Source organism: Xylocopa sonorina, chromosome 5 (assembly GCF_050948175.1).
Source record: "Xylocopa sonorina isolate GNS202 chromosome 5, iyXylSono1_principal, whole genome shotgun sequence".
NCBI lineage: Eukaryota > Metazoa > Arthropoda > Insecta > Hymenoptera > Apidae > Xylocopa > Xylocopa sonorina.
The window spans coordinates 12332698-12351865 of NC_135197.1; the positions used below are offsets into that span (position 1 = coordinate 12332698).

The 19168-nt window shown below is 51.4% G+C and overlaps 2 protein-coding genes across 2 annotated transcripts in view; both read left to right on the forward strand.

Moving 5' to 3' along the window:
• Window positions 1–19168, forward strand: part of Pi3k21b (phosphatidylinositol 3-kinase regulatory subunit alpha) — a 344756-nt gene that overhangs the window by 122941 nt on the left and 202647 nt on the right. The gene's annotated exons all lie outside the window — the stretch shown is intronic.
• Window positions 1–19168, forward strand: part of Gfrl (Glial cell line-derived neurotrophic family receptor-like) — a 203248-nt gene that overhangs the window by 84104 nt on the left and 99976 nt on the right. The window contains exons 4-5 of the mRNA XM_076895575.1: window positions 9405–9575; window positions 13842–13986. Of these exons, the coding sequence (XP_076751690.1) occupies window positions 9405–9575; window positions 13842–13986 (316 nt within the window). The remainder of the gene's footprint in view (window positions 1–9404; window positions 9576–13841; window positions 13987–19168) is intronic.

Genomic DNA, 19168 nt, shown 5'->3' on the forward strand with positions numbered 1-19168 from the left:
TGATCGCTGGGTTCCACGCGCGGGAATCTTTCCAGATAGCGCGGTGTTATTTCGCGAACCGCCTTTCAACGGTGATCTCCCGCTTGAAGCTTATCCGCCCCCTCGACGAGCTGCGACAAGGGTGCACCTTGCTCGATTTAATGTCTCGTTCGGTATCGTCGATTTTGATCGTTCAACGGCGCGACTGGAACGATCCGAACTGTCTCGTTCTCTCTTACACCGACTCGCTCGATTTTCATCCACGTAAATTGATTAACAAACGCTTCTACTCGAAAATAACACCGATTCGTTACACCAGCGACGAGAGGAGTAATAACTCGCGTTACCAATCGATGGCTCGATTCAATATTTCTCTGTTGCGCATCGCGGTGTTTCATTTTGTTATCATTAATTAAGATACTCAAAGGACGAACCACGACACTTATGGCATCGTTTTTGTGCAATCAATTTCCGCAGCAATTGCCGCAATAACTGCACACTCCGCTTTTGGTATCAATAAACCATATAATACACTCTAGGTTCGCGAAACGTATCGTTGCACGTAGAAATTCTGTCGATCCTATCAGTCGAGATCGTAGCCAGAAGTCCATTCTATGAAACAGCTGGTAACGCAGTATCGTTATCCAGTTGGGGGTGGTGGAGGAGGTCCGTGACAAATCAGTCGGATGGGACGCCTGCACTCGGCCATTCGAGCAAGGTGGATCCCGTTTCCACTTCCCAGTGCGAAGTGAAATCTCGAAGCGTATACTCCTCGAATTTTTTATCGGATTGTGCTGTTGACGGTCGCTTCCTGGCGCCAGGGGTTCGTCCAGAGACTCGTTCGAAGGGCGACGCGCGATAGGGGTGGTTCAACGGTCGATGCGAAATTTCGCGTTCCCTTTCAAACCTCGCCTCGTGTACTCGCGTGAACTTTATATGAACCGGTCGAGGGCTCTTTCGAGCCGTCTATCCGTAGTTACGCGGCTCGCGTGTGTGTCCTGCGACCTCGAGGATGGGGGTTGCGTCTCGTGGAGCGGCTGGAAGGGGTGGCTGGGACCGAGGCGTTCCAAGTATTCAGGTATCCGAAGTAATAACGTGTCGGACGAAGGATATGCCGCGGGAAGACTCCCTTATTAAAAGGCTTCGGTGGCAGTTCGGGGTCGGCACTACTTACGCCTATAAATAACGACCCTCGACGCGGAACGCTTTGGAGGGAGCCCCTCAGGAGAGCACCGTCTGGATCCCACCTTAGTGGCTTCTTTTTCTCTCCACCCTGCGATCTCGTGGAACGTCGTGTTCCGTGTATGGCGATGGTGGTGTCTTTATCGTGACGACACTCCACTTTGGGGTGGTGGTTTGTAGTCGGCTGTTGGGAAATTTGTAGAATCCAGTTCGTAACGTTTTTCTTGATTTGAGAAAAGGTAATTGTGTAAATGGCTCGGATACAGCGTATGGAGGAGTGTTCGTTATTACACGAGTTCGTGTACGTTTCTCCATATGCGCTCGATGATGAACGATTAAGCGATTCGATGACTACAAATTATCGTAGTCCATCGGTTAATTTTCGGCTGGAACGTTCGCGGGCTCTTTGCCCATAGCCGGACAGAAATTACCTGTCGGCCGCGTATTAATGGAACCGACTCGATTTACTTTAAAATTCAAATGTCAGGCCGCGGTTAAAGGACCCTTGTCCTGCGCCTCCGTGGATCATGCGGGACAATGAATAACGTGGAAGAGAATATTAACCGAATGGAAAGGGATTTTCGAATTCGCTTTGGGCTCGCGATCGTTTGAAATCTGCAAGGCAGAAGAGGTTCCAAACGTTTATTTGGATTTATGAATCTTCCTCGCGACTTCTCCCTCTCCTCTCGCTCGCCACCGCTGCCCCATCGCCTTTGCATCCCCGTTTCCAACCCTTGCGGTCTCTTTCCCCGAGTCTCCGCTTTGGCGAGCGAGTAAAACTCGACGTTAAAAGCGTCGACGTTCGAATTAATTCTGATTTATCGTCGTATACCGATCCGAGTGCTTTCAGCGTCCGTCAGTGACGCCACGAATGGTACGCTGCTGCGGGAACCTTGATCTTTTAATCATTCGATTTAGTTACGGTTCTCTACTAACTTTATGCGAACAAACAAGGTGGCGCGGTTGCATTTTGCAAGATTTTATTGGATCCCAACAGCACCGTTCAGCAATTTCGCTTGGAACACAATCGTCCGTACAATCAGCAGGTTCAAATGACTGTCATAATTAACGGCAGCGGCGAGTCCGCGTGTTATTTATGCTTTTGGTAAATACCGCGTTGCAAATCGCGGGACGCGTAACGGCGCCGTGGCGCGAGTTTATGCTGCCCCGTCCCATATTCGACAGGTCCGGTTAAAGGGTAAAACCGAGCGAGCCATTTGAAATAACGCTTTCGTTTGGTCAACAGTTGCCAGGCCGGATGATTGATCGTTTGAACCGGGGCCAAATCATCGATTACGCCCGAAGGTATAAACGAATTTACTTCCCTGTAACCGGCTGCCAAATTAATCCTGTAAAAACGAAATGATGCGCCCGCGATCCTTTGAGGATCGACACTCGTCCTCCGTCTCTTTGTTATCGCGAGCTCTCCCCTTTGTCTACCGTCTCCTCTTCGTCCTTTTCTTTTTTTCTTTTCCAAGAGGAAAAATTCGAAAAGGAAATAAAACAAGCCGCGAATTGAATTTCTTCTTTTATTTTTTTTCCCCTCGCGAAGAATCGTTCCCCGTTTCGTTTGAACGGGAAACGAGATAAAAAGCGATCGGGCGCAGGCAGCGATGCCGGGTTCTTTTCCAACGAGAATTTCTTTGATTAACAGACGCGTGGCTGGCGGCGCGGTTCGTTAGCTTTAGCCTCGGGTTTCAGCAACCGGAGCTTAGGGTGTAATTTCCTCTCCGTGCAAGGATAACGGCGATTGATGGTGGGGAGGAATTCCGCGCGAATTTTCAATTTAGAAACACGCCTGTGCTCCGCCCGCGAATTCCATCTACGGTTTCACCGGGATGGATGCAACAGCGATGAAACCCACGGCAAAGGGGCGCGCAAAATCGTCTTCCACGACAGCCGACGTTCAGCGAGCGTATCCCAGCGTTCAACCCAAGCGCGTTACACTCTCGCTTCCTTTTTCTTCTCGCTTCGTGCGATTCGCGCTTGCACAATCGTACGTATACATGCATACGCGAGCGCGAGATCGCGTGAAGGTTCTCAAAAATTTGTTCACTGCGCAACCAGCTCCAGGGGTCGAGAGATCGTTCGTAACAGCGTTGGAGAGTTTTTCAGCGCTCGCGTTCGCGAGCAGGATCCTTTTTACAGGGTTAACGCGCTGGTCATGAAGAAGCCATTTTCATTTAGCCGCTATCAGAGCCTCTACTCTCGAGAATCTTTTTCCCAGCGTTCCGTCGATCGTTTGGTTTTCATAGGAACCGGCGGAAAAAGAGCGGCGCGTCGCCGCGACGCGGCGAATGTCGTTAGCCGAGGCGCTTTAACGTAAAAATCCCCTGTAAACGTAATTTCGTTGCCGGCGGGATTATCTCGTTAACAGCTTATCGATAAAGAAACTGCCTTAGAGAATGGCGGAGCGGTTTAATTCCGTCTTGGCCGTGTCCGCCCCGCCTCATCGACCGTTCGCCACTTCTTCCTGGTCCTCTCGTTGGTCACGTCAAATCCTTGGTGTGGTGCACGCGGGATCGTTCGTCGCTGGTGGAAAAAAGCTTCTCAACGAAAGATTTCCCTGTTGCTTCGTGCGATCGTACCCAAACGATGACCGTTTCGTCTCGAAAAAAGCCAACGACTCGGAGGACCAAAGCCAGACAGATTCGATCTCGAATTACCCGCTAACGAGCCAACTTAAAACAGCTTATCCTCGAGCACGGTTACGCGGACGGGCATTGTTTAATTGTACGGTGTCGCCGGTGTTAGAAATTTACGCGTTTGATTACGCGCGCGATCGCGGCCGCCCGCGCGATTCCGGCAACGATATAATCGGTGAGCATGATTACATTTATTGGGTTTAGCGTGAGCCGTAGGGGCAATCAATTTGCTGCTTAAACGTTTATACGGTAAAATGATCCGGAATATACGAGCCGGCCGCGCCACGGCCCCTTCTCGTCCCTTGTTATGGCAACCAGGTAGACAAACCACCCTTCCGTTCAACCCTCTTTCTCTCTCTCTCTCTACGTGGCGTTCGTTCGGGGCTAAATTCCGCCTCTGCCGTTGGTTATTATGCGGACGAACGAAAATCACTTTGCGAGCGAGCGTGGAGCGTGTTGCGTAACCGAGCGATCCGCTGTTCGTGGCTGCGAGCGACGCTTACACGCGACAGACGCGTCCCAACGAGGAGGAATCCACCGACCCTTGCACGCGTGGCTGAAAGAAATCGCGAATCGATCTGTTTCATCGCGCGTTCCTCGAAGGAGATTCGATTAAAGACGAACGAGAACTTGGCGATCGATTCGTTGGTTGCAAATCAAGAACGAGACGTTCGTATTCGAGTCTTAAGAGCTTCCTTCGAATCCGCGCGGAGTCTCCACCGCGATGAAACGGTTAATTATTTCGCTGGTTCAACTTCGCGACAGACGGCAGTTTACTTTTAACCGAGCGGAATGAAAGAGGGGGGAGGGGTGAGAGGGAACTTTTCGAAGTTTCATCGTGCCAGCGAAACATTATCGAGGACGTTCTCTGTCGTCGCTTTTATATTTTCCGCGTTTCGTAACTTTTTAATCGGCTCGCGAATGCTAGTCCGCCTCGCGCGATTCGCCCCGACGATCGCCAGGCAAGGCAATCGCCCCGATCAAAGGGACGCCGGATAATCCGTCCGTTTCGAATGAACCAATCGCGACGAGGGGGGTGAAAGGTGGTGAAACGGAGGTGGAAAAGCGTTACGTGTCGCGGGGAGCGAAATAACGACGTCGTCGATTAACGGTGCCGGTTATTTGTTTAATCGAACAAAGGAGCGTCGAGTGCCTCGGCGGGGGCGTAATTGAACGCGACAAAGAGCAAGTCTCCCCCCCGTAGGAAAAGAGCAATCTCGGCTATTGACGTCGGGACGAATAACAAACAATCCCCGGGAAACGTATCGAAGGCGGAGGATAATAACTCAAAGAGGATCCGAGCAGCCTTGGATAGAACGCGATCGGATAGAAATCGAGGCTCGGGGGTGGTTTGCCGCCATTAATAAGCGCGGGAAGCGTGGTCTTGCCGCGCGCGAAAAAAAAAGGGGAGGAAAAAAGGAGGAAAAAACGAAAGAAAGAGGAGGGAAAAAGAAAACAGGACCGATACGCCGGTAAAGAGAGGGCGAGAAAGGGTGACGGAGGCGGCGGAAGGATCCCATTGTTCGAAAATACAATGTACGTTGTTACGGCAAAGCGCTGGGCGCCGTTCGCGAGTACAATGGCCCGGGAGAAGGATAGCGCGACGGAGAAGGGAAAATTGTATGGCTGTACAGGGCCCTCCGCGCGCACGTGTCCGCGTCCGTGTTCCTCAGGTGAGCAGGCGTCGCAGAAAAAAAGAAAGGAGACAGCGAGAGCAAAGAACCGGGACCGCGAGCTATCCGTTGGCGCGCGCATCTTTTTGCCTTCGCGTTCCTCGAGTCGCCTCTTTCACCCTCTCTCGCCCCTTTCTGGCCATCGATGAATTATAACCGAGGGCCAGCGGGTCCTGCCCGCGATCGGTTGCGCCTTTTTATCACCGCGCAACCTCTTTTCGTCGCGGCGCGATACTCGCCAACCCCCTGCACGCGTTCCGATAATTAAAGCTCGACGTCGAACCGACTCAACGATGGGGTGACCCGTCGTCGACGATGCCACGGGAGTGACGCGGGGAGATGGGAATGAAATACTGCCAATTTGATGCCTCCTTTTTTTTCGGCTCCCTCGATGACTGAAACATTTCGAGGCAAACAATGTGGCGCATGAAATAAAGCTGTATGAAAACGCACGGGTGCGCGAGGCGGGTTCTTTTTTTTTTTCTGGTCATTATGGATAAATGGGACGAGGAAAGGGGACAATGGGGGACGCCGCGCAATCAAATGTCGATGTCGCACGCTTTGTAACTCCGGTGCATCGGGGCTTTTTGCCGAGAGGCTGTTTAATAAAAATTGAAATACTCTTCCTTCCTCTCCCGTTTTATCTCGGACGTCCAAACATTATCGGCCGTGTCCTTTGAAACCGTTTCACATTTTCGCTGCAGCTTTGGCGGCTCGTTTCGGCGGTCGCTTTGATGTAACGAACTTCAATAGTCGACGATACGGTTCTATGATTTTTCCTACCCCCACGGAGTATTACGTTCGCGTGCATCGCGACTGCAAACGGCCAGGCTTTCACTTGGAATGGTTATGGTGAATTAGCTGACCAGTGTGTCCGGATGGGACTAGCGGCAAAGCGATTCTGCCCAGTCGATGGAAGATCGCGCGATCGCACAATTCGTTCCACGGTCGTAGCTTGGCGTGTGTATCGGTTCCGCGAGCATTCATTTCCTCCAGCGGCGTTTCTAGTCCTTCGATTTGTGTCTAGTGACGGACGACTCGAGCTAAAAAGTGTCCTTCGTTGCGGTAATTGAACTTGAACCCCTTATTTTCCATCGCGCGTCAAGAAGAGGATCGAACGACTGGTAAAACTGCCCGCAAGAACTCTATCGCGATCAATTCTCAAAAGCGGAGACATTAATTAGCTGCTCGCGATCGTCTACCACTGTGCTCGTACAGAACGAGAGAATGGTTACCTTGTTTTTTTTTTCGATGCACGTAACGAGTATGCGTCGCACCGCGTTGAATACAAAGCAGAACTATCGCGTTCGAATCTCCCACCGTGTATTGTTCGCAACAGTTTTCGCGATACAGGGACGGCAGTGCTTGCTCGCCGTGATCTCGATATAATCGAGTCGTTATCTGCAGAAAAATGCCCGCTACGAAATAATACACCTATAATAAGGATACCACTCCGGAAAATCTTTTCTCTCCAAACAACGATTTCCCTCACGGTTGTAATAATCGTCGAAAAAAAAAAAATGAAGAAAAGAACAGCAACCTCCTTGCAATATTACAGTTCTTTCGCAAAGACGAAAGAACGTTCATTTAGCGAGACTAATGACTCAACGATGGTCACGAAGAAAGTATCCACCTCTTGCAACGGTAGATGGAGAACCCAATACACCAGTCGAGTGGTTTCGACCGAATTTTCCCTTATCGCGGCACCATTTTGTCAATCGTTGGTCATCTGGGTCATCGAGGATCGTCGATTCGCATTGGGAGGAATTACGAAAAATCGTAAAGGTGTTCAGTCGACCGCCATCAGAATTTCGACGTCGTCCAGTGAAAGGGGTGAGCCGAGCACGAGAGATACGTTTGAATACAGGTGGTGACATCACCTGCGCTTTCCATAGGGGTTGGACCGCGTGTTTCTGTCGGTGGTCCAGCTCTCAGAATGCAGATGACCACCGAGCAATTGTACAAACGTATGTACGTATGATCTCCAGCTGCGTTCTCTCTCTCTCTGTTTCTCTCTTTCTCTCTGTGTTATGCTTTCCCAAGGTCGCTATCTAGCAATGTCCATGCGAGTCCTCGTGGTCTATAGGCGTAGTGCAGAAACATTAAACGAGAGAGGCTGGACGGTATCAGCAGCAGTGCAGCTGTAGCTGCCAGATCCTAGGTTTTGCTCGACACCAACGATTCGATCCGTCCCTACACGAGTTCTATAGAACTCCTACACCATCATCGACTGGATTTTCAATGAGATTCATTCGTTAACTAACCAATGGCTTCGATCGTGTGCTCCGCTGTTCTCTTTTAGCTTCATTCGTTGCTTCGAATCTGTTTTTCTTATCGAAGGAGGGCAGTCGGTTCGATTCGAATCGTCGATCGTACTCGCGAGGAACGAACGGGGCGACGATGGTAATTGGCCAGCGACGATTTTAGGAGTCGAAGTGTTTCCTCGTTAAAACAGTTTCAGCTCGCCTCTTCTTATTCCCCCGCCTCCTACGGAGCTCGAGATTCCCCTGCACGCAGATTAATTAGTACAGCGTCGTTCGGAGAAAGAATGGGAACGAGAGGGCGCCTTAATTACTATTCCAAGACACCGTAAGTTTCGTAATAACCGAGCGGCAGCGGCGGCGGGGTGTGAGTAATGAATCCAGATGTCGTCGCGACGGCGTCGAACGTCGGATTGAAAAATGACGGGGGTAGCGGAAGTTTCGATCGCGCTTTTCGACCGGCGAACGGAATGCCGTGCTCTGTCATTCGATTCCCGTAATCTCGATTTCGCTCGACAACGAACACCGCGGTGCTCGCGTTACGGCGAACCCTCGCGGAGGGTTGTTAACCCGTTGGGTGTCGTGACCCATTTCACCTATTTCTCGCGACTCGCATCCCTCTCTTTCTCTCTCTCTCCTTCTCTGGAACGTCGATTCGTCCGGATCGATGACACTCGTTCGATCAACGGAATTTTTACAGAACCCTCCGTACCTGGTCCGCTCGCTTCCCAACGAGCCAATGGCCGCTGTCGCGACCTAATTTCGACTAGAGCGTCGACGAGGAAATAAGGGCGCGCTGGCAAAGCGAAACCACCCTCGCCAGCTGGAAGTTAATGTTTAATTTAGGAAGAGTACCGACTCGTTTGCTATCTTTCTATCATCTTTCACCGAAGTTGTTCTCCACCCGAGTTCGAGGCGGAACACTTCAGCCAGCTCTAACTTTACGACGCGCCTCGAAGTGGATCTCGAAACGCCGATCCACGATTGTTCCGCGTTAAACAATTCCGTAATGAAGAGGCAGCCGCGGATAACACGCGTCGAATTCGTTGGGTACCATTTTTCCAAGTGTAAAGACATCGTTGGAGCGAGACATTGGCGGTGGCGGTCGATCCTGCGGTCCCAAGGACGAAACGAGAGCAGAGCGCGCTTGTACAGGCGGTCTAACCGTTGTTGGCGAAACGATCGAGGAACCTCGAGCGTTATCGTCGGTTTCCCAACCGTAGGACTTCCCATTGCTCCCTGTGGTGTAACGCGAGCTTTCCATTCTTGCGCGATAATCTCACCGTCGAGCCTTCCGGCTCTCGTTACACCGAATTTCTCGATGGTATTTCGCGGTCCCTGGTATCTAGGCGTCGTCCACGTTCGCCGATTATTACACGGTACACGTAATTCCAGACAGATCCGTCGATTCACCCTGGTAGCTGGTCTCCTTTCCTCGTATCCGCGCGATCGTTTGGTAATTAGAGCGTTGGATTTCGCAACGAGCTCGTTTACACCCTCGCGTCTAACCGGTGCCAGTTTCAAACGCGCAACGTCGACGTGTTTACCAGACGCGAGTCAACCGCGTGAGAGATCCGCGGAATTTATCAACGCGTCCGCGGTAAGGAGGCGCATTTGTCGACGGGGATGCGCGACGCCGTTTAATAATAATTTAACTGTTACAGTGGCTTGTTCGACGGTGACAGTGACTAAGTGTCAAGCGGCCCTCCACACTCTGCAGGCTTTCCCTTTCTTCCGACCCACGTGCCTCTGCAGGGAGCCGCACGTAGACCCGGACTGCAACAGTTTCCAGAACTTCCTCTTCGACCATCCCTGCATCTACGTCTCGAAGAAGGGTAAGTTTCGAGAGTCGTGTCCGATTACTCGGTTACCTCTTCGTTTCGTGAAAGAAATCGTGGTATCGTTGCACGAGTCAATTTGCACGACAGTGAGTGACGATAGAAACGCGTTTATGTGTCGTTCGAAATACAATGGCGGAGGTTAAGGACCCATTCAAGCGTCTTTTGCATAATTTACGAGAGTTTTCCGAACGACTCCAAGAAGAAGAGACACCAAGCACCACAATTCAGTTTTAGAGAATCAGGCGCACCGTTTCTACTGTTATTCCATACTCTGCTTTTATTAATTTACATGTCTATTTTCATATGTAATCGCTAAACTTTCTAACGTACGTTCCTCTCGAGAGTGGAAAGTTTCTCGGATAAACGTAGAGTAGGATTGCTCGCGTAAAGGGTTGAAGCGATCGAGCCTACAATTATACCCGTCCCTCGACGAGCGAGATCGTTGGAGCTCAGTTTTTTTTTTTTCTCCCTCGCCCCGTCGTAAAATACGATCGATAACCCGGGACAGGGAAAATCAATTAAGATCAATCTAGTCGGCGTGAAAAAGGGGATCGAGCCGGACACGCGTTAATCCTCTAACAAGCGTTTAATCGCGAGCCGCGATTGTAACGAGGGATTCCGCTCGGGCGTCGCGACGAGGAAACGCCTCTCGACCGACGCTGGGCGCACGGAAACTTTTAACGAGTCGCGAACGCTCGCGACGCTCCCGATAATCCCCGTCGACCTCGCGCGCCTTCCTTTCTTGTTTAACCTTAACTTCCGCCCGACGCGACACGCACTCGAACCCACTCGCGGATCTTCTTTTCACGTCCCTATCTCCAACCCCTTCCGGTGACTAGTCGCACGAAATTATTCTTTGTTTCAACCCCTTTTTACGTTCGTTAGATCTTCCAAGCTTGCAGCATCGGGGATGGAACTATTCTTATTTCTTCCCCGCACACCCAGGCGTCACTTTGGTCGATTTGTAACTGGGTCGATTCACCTTTTGCCTCTGCTATTCACCATTCTAGTTCATCGACCACGGTCATTGAATTCTTTCATAACGTTTCATTCGAGGGAAAGATCGCATTACGTGGCCGCAGCGTGGCTCGATGAAAGCGATCTGTTTCGTTTGTTCGAAAGATTCCCAGTGGAAACGGCGGACAATCAGACGCGTTGGTTATTATTCCTGGGTTGCGTAAACGACTGTTAAGAGACGCGATGGAATAACCTGAATCAGAGTAACCCTCGCGAACGAGTGATTCGTTCTTTCTTCCTGTTGCGATCTTTCCACAGCTGGCCGGAAGCTTCAAAGGCACCGGTTGTGTAAGTTAGTACGCGTTGCCTTTCAACGGCCTCTGGAACTGACGTTGACTTCGAGAGGAGGGAAATTCGCGCGGATCTTTGCGCGTTTAATAGAGAGAAAGGGAGAGGACGCGTGCCTTTGCCGAGCCCCTCTGTCTTTCTCTCCCTCTCTCGCTGTCCAGACCTCCGCCACCCCCGTACGGCCCGCCAGTATTCCTTTTCCCTCGTTTCCCCTTTTTTTCGAAGCACGAGAGCGAATTTAATCTCATTAAGTGCCGAAGCTTCCTGGTTTTCGTGGCGGCTGCGCCGCGCAGCTTTCATTATCCGCGCTGCCTACCCCGTATGACCGGCTTTCAACCGACCGTGGCGGCTTATACACCGAGATAAATGTAATTAAGCTTCTGGCCAAACTCTTCTAATTGCTTGGCTCATTACTCTCGAATTATACCTCCCCTCTCGGACCACGCGGCTCCGCATGGCTCGTCGAGGAGTCGCGACTGGTCGCGTCCTCTTCGATTTCAACCCCCCTGGCCGCGCTCCCGATCGCGCGCGATTGGTCTCGTCGCCCTCGATCGGGACGAATCGTTTCCGGTGGCGAGTCGAACGGTTTCGAAACGCGACGGACCAGCTGCGAAATGAAATTTTCATTCGAGTCCTCCTAATTGCATCCTCCTCTGCTTCCCTCTGTTAATCCTGAAATTATATTTCAAACAGGAGCGCGCGAACACCGGAATCCGCGCGGAACGTGAGCTTAATTTATTTTCTTCCTTAATTGCTTCCTCCTCAAGACACTCGTGTTTTCCTTTCGAAATTAAAATTTTAATCTTCCCCGAATACCGACGGTTCTTCTCTGCTCCTCGCCGCCCCTTCGTCCCACCCCCTCGTCGACGCCACTGTACGTTCGCGCGTCAATTATTAATGGATATTTTATCTCTCGTCTAATGGGGATCGCTCGATACGAAACGAACCCGCTCGCTAATACATCATTGTCAATTTCTGATAAAATCATACCTTCGACGTTTCGATACGCGGGGGTGTATTATGGAATCACGTCGAACACGGATTAATATTAATCGAGCCGCTCGTCGGTATTTACTCCTTTCGATCATGTCCACCAACTATGAGAACTGACCCACAAGTTCCATAAAAATACACTTTCAATTAGTAACAACAGCTTCAGGAAGACTTCTCGTGTGGTTACGTACAATCTTCATCGTACGTAGACAGTAATTATTGACTCGTACCACTAGCAGCTGCGTCCTCGACGAACTTTCACGGTCGTTCGCCTCGCGAGCCCACTTATTCTTATTACTACCCCTTTATCTTCCTCTCGTTGCAGTTCACAGATCGAGCAGTTCGATCGATTTTGTTTGATCGCGCGTAATCGCGTGTGTCCTGCTCGCGACGTATCCGGACGGCGTTAACGGGAAGAAAGTTTATCTCGAGGGTTGTCTGCGACATCGCAGTGTGGGGGTCGTGGGCGAGGCACAGGAAAATTTGATCGAGACGCCACTCAGCCGGGCATTTCCTCCCAGTGAAAAGAGGGGCTTGGTCGCGGCCCTCCTGGAAGAAACAAAGGGGATCGCGATATCTTTGACTGCGGCCCCTTATATAACCTCCGCGCCATTGCGGCTTCTCCTACGATCCCCATTGTTCATTCTCCCGAGGGCTCGCTCGTCCGGGCCGTCGAGTCTTTTGAGCATTTTTCGAACGATTCACGGATAATTCCCAATGCGCTTCTTTTCACCCGCGCTGCCTGTTCCAACCGCGATCTTTTTTCGCCTGTTACCCACCCCCTCTCAGCGCGCCATTTCTCGCTCTGTCCCCGTACTCCCTCCTTCATCGTATTCACCTCTTTTTTCCGTCTTGGCTCTTACCGATGCTAAGAGAATGGCTTCTCCCCTCTCACTAACCTGTCGATTCCGCCAAAGAAACCCTTTTGCTATCTAACCCCCATCCACTTCTGGCCCGTCCACCCTTTCATCCCCCATTATCCTTACTCCACGGAGCCTTTTGTTTATATATTTCACGCGAGGATTTCTACCAATGGTTCAACCCCCTCTCCCTTTGGATTGATTTATACAAACAGATCGTATACTGTTCTTGTCATTCGATTCCTCTGTCTTCTCGTTTCTTCTTGTTCTACCCTCTCGAGCAACCCTTCTTTCTCGCAGCTGGCTCGTCCAGGTACCCAGAGATAAACGAATTAGCCCGTCGTTTAATTGCGACCGTTTTAATTGTCGAAAAAATTGGCGAGCAGCAGAGGGAGAGGGAGAAATGTGGCTTTGAAATTATTCAGAAGAAATTTTCCGATTCTCTTTCTTCTATACGCGGCAAATTTTTTCGCCGCCCCTTAATGCACTGGACCCACGGCTCCTTTCACTCTCTGATAAGAGAATACCTTTATCCAGAGCCCTCTCCCTTTACATCAGCCCATCTCCAGACGCCGCTCGACTCCTTATTGTCTTATTTCTTCGTCGAGTCCATCGCGGACGCGTCTTCTCGTTATTATTTTTACGTCCACCAGCTTCTTCGCCCGGCGAGACAGGCAATTATTTCACCGCGCTCGCCAGAAACGCGGTGAATTTCACCGGTGGTTATTAACGAACGGTAGCTTCGTTCGAGCAGTTTTTTAATTAACCGTCTAGCCGTTGCAACGTCTGTCAAACGGATACGGAATCAACCTGTAACAGAGCTTCCACTCGGATCAGCTCGCGTCTGCTTTCAGCTGGCCGAGGGGAACCGTTTCAACCGAATGTTTGGCGCGTTTCGTTCGGAAAGTATATTCGCTGGCGTAGCTCGAAAGGGCGAAAGAGGGGTTAAGGAAACGCGCTCCTGACGCTGCCGTCTGAAAACTCCAACGAACCGTGCGTCGAGTGTTTAGCGTTGATATTTTCCCCCGCGCGCGGAGGGCGCGTTTCAATGGAAATTCGGTCGGCGAAAAATTGTATTAACCCGCTCGTTCCACGGTTCCAGAGAAGGATCCGTACCCCGTCGAGGCGCTGCCTACCTGCAATCATGCGCTGAGCGTCTGTTTACGCGGCAAGCCGTGCAGCCAGATTTTCGAGGACTTCAAAAGCAACTGCAAAGCGCGGGAGGGCAAGTGCAGGATGGAGAGCCGGTGAGTGAAAACGTTGCATCATTACCATAGTTTATTCTACTTTCGAAGGAGCGGCGATCGCGCGAGCGCGTCGCCCACCGCGCCGTTTCCGGTACCCTAGACCAGACTGGGGCCCGGAAGTCAATATTTACGTCTACCTCTTCTCGCGTAAAAATGTTTCCACGGGATTCTCGCCAGCGCGCGCACACGCACACATGCCCTCGCGTTTCCTATTCATAATTCAAGTTAAAGGAAGCGCGGAGTGTTCCTTTTGAATGTCAATCAAAGAAGTAAATTTCTCTGCCGCGCGCGTTGAATCTCGTTCTTACGCCTCTGTGCTCCGCCGCCTATTCACCGTTCCAACTTTCAAACGCGGGATAACCTGCTCCTTTTTCAATGTCAGCCGACCCACAACGCGCTGAATCCAATGCTCCACGTCCCCACTGCCGAACTCTCGCGATCCAGCGCCTCGAGGTTCCCTTCGAGATTTTTACCAGACGGTCGAAAGCGACGATACTCTTTTTCTTCCCTCTCGACGGGGGTAAACGATCGGCTGGTGGACGTTTTACGAGCATAATTTCACGGTTTTAATACCGACTCGACGTGTATCGCCGTATCGAGGTATCGAACGTTCGATGGAAACGGCGAACGCCGCGGTGGTATCGAAAAGTTGACGCGGAGTTCGAAGGAAACGAAGTTCCGCAGCCGACTGGCTGCCAGTCTGACATAATTTTAAACTTGCCCCGCACGCTGGTTTCCGCTCGCGTTACTCGATCTCATCGCGGCGAAATTCATCCAGCCACTTTGTCTCGACCTAATTAAACCTGGATCACAGACGAGGTACAATGGAGGGTGGTACGAGGCATAGTTGGAGGACTTCGATGAGATTTCTTGTCGGAGAAGAATACCGTTCGAACTATGCCCTTTGACTAGGGGCGCGTGTCTGTACGCGAACGAAACCGAACACCGCGTTGCAGCCCCGTTTTAACCCTGGCCACCCTGGTTTACTCAAGATTTCGAACACGCGAGCATTTTTTTCTTCATCGTCTCCCCTTCGCGCGTAGTAAACCCATTAAACGAGCGGCCGCGCGTCCACGCACTTTTTAATTACGAAAGCAGCTCGCGTGTCGAAACTTTACGAGCGCCGTCGCGATCTCTCCTCCCGAGTAATGGCCTCGTATTTCTCTTGTCGCTTTTATCCCCCGACGCACCGCCTCTGATATGACTATTGCCATTACTGGACTCGCCTCGACCGAAAATAATAAAAAGAAAATATAAAAAACCGACTGACGCACAATAGGAGGACAAAGTGTGTAAAAGTGGGAAGAGGAACAGGGATATTTTCGTTGGGAATGACTTCTTAGAAGCGATTTCGAACTAGAAACGACGCGTTACTCGCTCGAAATTGTCTGCTAAGAGAACGAGCGCGTTTCGACGGCGGGAAAAAAGCTGGGAACGATCTCCAGGCACATTGTTCGTCCCGCGTCGCGTTGCATTTTTTTCCTCGTTGAAAGGCGGACGGTCTCGCGAGAAAAACGATATTTAGGGGAACGACGCAAATGGCGCGGTAACGGGGCCGTTAAAGGGCGTAGCGGAAGCGGGCTAGAACGCGAGCAGACCCGATCCACGCTGCACGCGACCGTCTACGGTAATTTCTTCGCGCGAGCCGCCCCGCCATCGTTTATAAACGACGCGCGTTTCCTCGCGCGGCGCGAGGAGTACGCGGCGGGAACTCGTTTACATACGTACGCGTCGAAAACGATCGCGACGGGACCCGGAGAACGTTACCGCGCGGCTCGACGCGCTGAAAGCCGGTCAAAGTTTTTCTGCCATCGACGAACGAGGCGAATCGACGTTTCGCTTCGAACCTCGTCGAGCAGCGTTGGAACGTTACGAGCGTCGAAACAATGCGACGCGCGTTCGCAACGATAATTCCTGGCGCTTCGCGGCGAACTAACCGCGTTTACATCGCGAGTAACGAAGAGACGCTGGCCTGAAAGGGGTGGCTGCTGCGTGGTCGAGGCTCTCGAGTTCGACTCGTCTGAAAATTACATTTACGATACGTGGAACGTTTTCTCGTCGAACATTCCAAGGTATATATGCCTTAGAAATCGTGTATTCCCCACGAATCGAAGCTGTTTTCTGAAAGCACCTGTCGCTAGAGGGGTGGCTACGAAAAGCTACCCTCTCGACGCGGTCACTGGCAAAGAAACAAGTTGTTCTCTCATCGCAACATTAAAAACTGTCTCTCTCGTAGAATTTCTTTAACGTTACCACGATGCACGACATTAGAGAAGATCTGGAGGCTGCAGAAAGAAACAGACGCGAAGGGTTGAAAGTGAGCTAGGCTCCAGACCAGTATACCATCCTTTCGTCGACATGTTCTCGATTCCGCTAATTGAACTGCCAGCCGCAATAAGACCGGCGTTCCACTTTCTATCAACAATTTGATAGATACACCCCTTCTTCGCTACGTCTCCACCCTTGACGCGCCTTATTCGAGGGGGTTAAACGACCGTGGAGGAATCCGCGATATCGCGACGATCAGTGCTGCTGCTCTCTTATTGTAAAAGCCTCCGAACCGTGGGAGCGTTATCTGCTTCCGGTTTAGCCGTTTTATTCGGACGTAGGATCAGAGATTAAGGGAAAATTGGAACAAGCCTGAGGGACGACGATCGGTGATACGCCACGGCGTCGTCGCCTGGTTTACTTTTATGGGAGACGGTACGGTGGATTGAATTTCAATGTTATTACGAGCCAGGACCGTGGAAACGTCGATATTACGGGTCGCGGAGGGGGCAGGCGCACTGTCTCGAAACATTACGGATTTCTTTTGAATTTAAAAACACCCACGTGACGCGACTCGTAAACGTTTCGAGCAGCAGCCTCCCGTGCTCGAAGATTATTCGCGTTACTCCGACTGGCGCCAGAGTTGTTGAAAATATTCCTGTATTATCCGCGATGCGCCATCGCGAGTAGAAAGAGGAGGAGCAACGAGGGATTGGTTCTCTCCTCGGATGACGACCCGTTCACGATGGCTCACGGGGAACGTACACGCGGCACGAAACTCGAGGGGGTTGGAACGCGAACTTGCGACAGTCCGAAACATCTGTGTACCTACCCACTCGATTGAACGTCGTTTGTTCGGCAAGAGTAATTCTGGACGGGGCAACGAAGTTTCCCGATTTCCTAGCCTTGTCTAAAATAAATCCGACCGGGTTAGCGCCGCTCGCGTCCCTTATTCCCGCGAATAAATCGTCGCGCAGCCCCGCTCTCGATATGATAGGGATCAGGTCTCGATCTATGGCTCGTTCGACGCTCCTTTCGCCCTGTCTGGCCGTGGAAAAAGAAAAACGACGGAGCGCGCCGTTTCTCGACGATTTACTAGCGGCGCACGCGACGTAAAACGCTCGAGGAGCGCGCGATTAATGATCGTGTTAATTTAATTAATGCGTGCCGCGAAGGTCCGTGGTAGGAGCAAGCTCGACGCGTCTCGCGACAAACGGTGACAACAATACTCGTTAAATGCGACAGGCAGACGTTCCTCGAGTATCGCGGTCTCGTCTGCTGACGAGGCTCTACGAAGATATTAAATCATCGCGTGTTGAAATAGTTTTTCTTCAAATAATTGTATAAGAAGAAAGCGTCCAGACAGCGAACTAGTACACTTTCGAGTAAACGACAAGTCGACAGACACGCAGTTAACGAAATTGGTATTAATTAGGACGCGATGCGTTGCATCCAGGCACACCCCGACAGGCTGATCTGGCTGGCTTAACTATCCATTTACGTGTTCCTGGAAACTTTGGTTCCCGCGGGCACAGACAGGAGCCGATTTTCAGGCCCCCGTCAACCCCCGTCTCTCGTCCGATACTCCACCCCCGACGCAAGTATCGTTAGAGGGATACAGGCGGCGAGGGAAACGCCGCGAGACGTATCCGTTAAGATGGTATCCGCGTTCTGAAATAGTTCGAGGTCATCCTGGGTGCCTGGGTAAACGCAAACGTAATAAAGAGCGAACGTATCTCGACGGGGATTACAGCCGACAGGCCGTGAATCGCGGGCACCGCTCGTCTTCTTCCGTTCTCCGTTCCGCGCGCAACGCGGTGCTTCCGGAACGGGGGTACGTACAGCGTGTCGATGGGATTTAAATATTCATCGCCGCTGGAAGTTTAAGCTTCGCGGTCAGAACGGTAAATCGTCGACTCGAAGTGAATTGTTGTCGTTGTCACCGGATGCAAACGTAATCCGTATTTAACTGTTGGTTGGAAAGAATTCTCGCAACCAACTCGCGATTTCGCGTCGCGTTCTATCGGTGGAGGGAAGGAAGAGCAGCAACGCGTCGAAGTAGACTCGAGACGAGGCCAGGGGATGGAAACAGGGCGGTGAATAAATTCTCGTATGACGTTTTATTAGAAAGAGGCGAGCGTAGCCGCTCGACGCGGGGGTGGTGAATTTTTTTTCACCCCCTGCCCTGCGTCGGCTAAGGGTATTCATTTTTCAAGCGGCGGTGCACCATCTTTCCCGCCGCGGAGTGGATCGTTTCCGCGAGAGGACGGACAGGAGAATGCGCTTTCTAAAAAGCTACCACTTCCCCGCTCCTTTCGTCTGTCTTGACGAAGACAAACCTGCTTCCGTGGGGGTTCGCGCGCTCTATCCGCTCGCGAGCCTCCGCGGCTCGGATGCCGCCTCTTCCGAAAACGTGGAAAGAAAGAGAAACGAAAGATAACCACTTATCTTCGGTACGCCGCGGGCGATACTGCCAGCACGTGCTAATGAAAACGTGCCCCAGACCTGCCAGTTAATGCACCCTGCGCCTCGACTGAACACGCCACGGAACCACCCCTGAAAATGGCGCGCGTTCAACTTTCAACCTCGAACTCGTCCACGATCGTCGCGATCCTTGATCGCGAGTACGATTCGCATTGATAATCGTCGAGTGTTGATTCTAAATTAGACTGGATTCGTCTATCTTCTCGCACGGGAAATTAAATGAAACAGCGAAGTGAAAAGTATGAATAAATCTATGAGGCAAAGGGGAGGGTGGGAAGAGAGGGACGCGATGGTGGAGAAGTTGGTAAACCAGCGTCGCGTACAAGCTGTTGACATTTAATTTAAATCAAGTCGACGGGGGCGGGCGAACTTTCGCGCTATCGATCCGGAGGTAGTTACAAGAGGGTGGCAAGAAAAGTAGCCGGTTCCG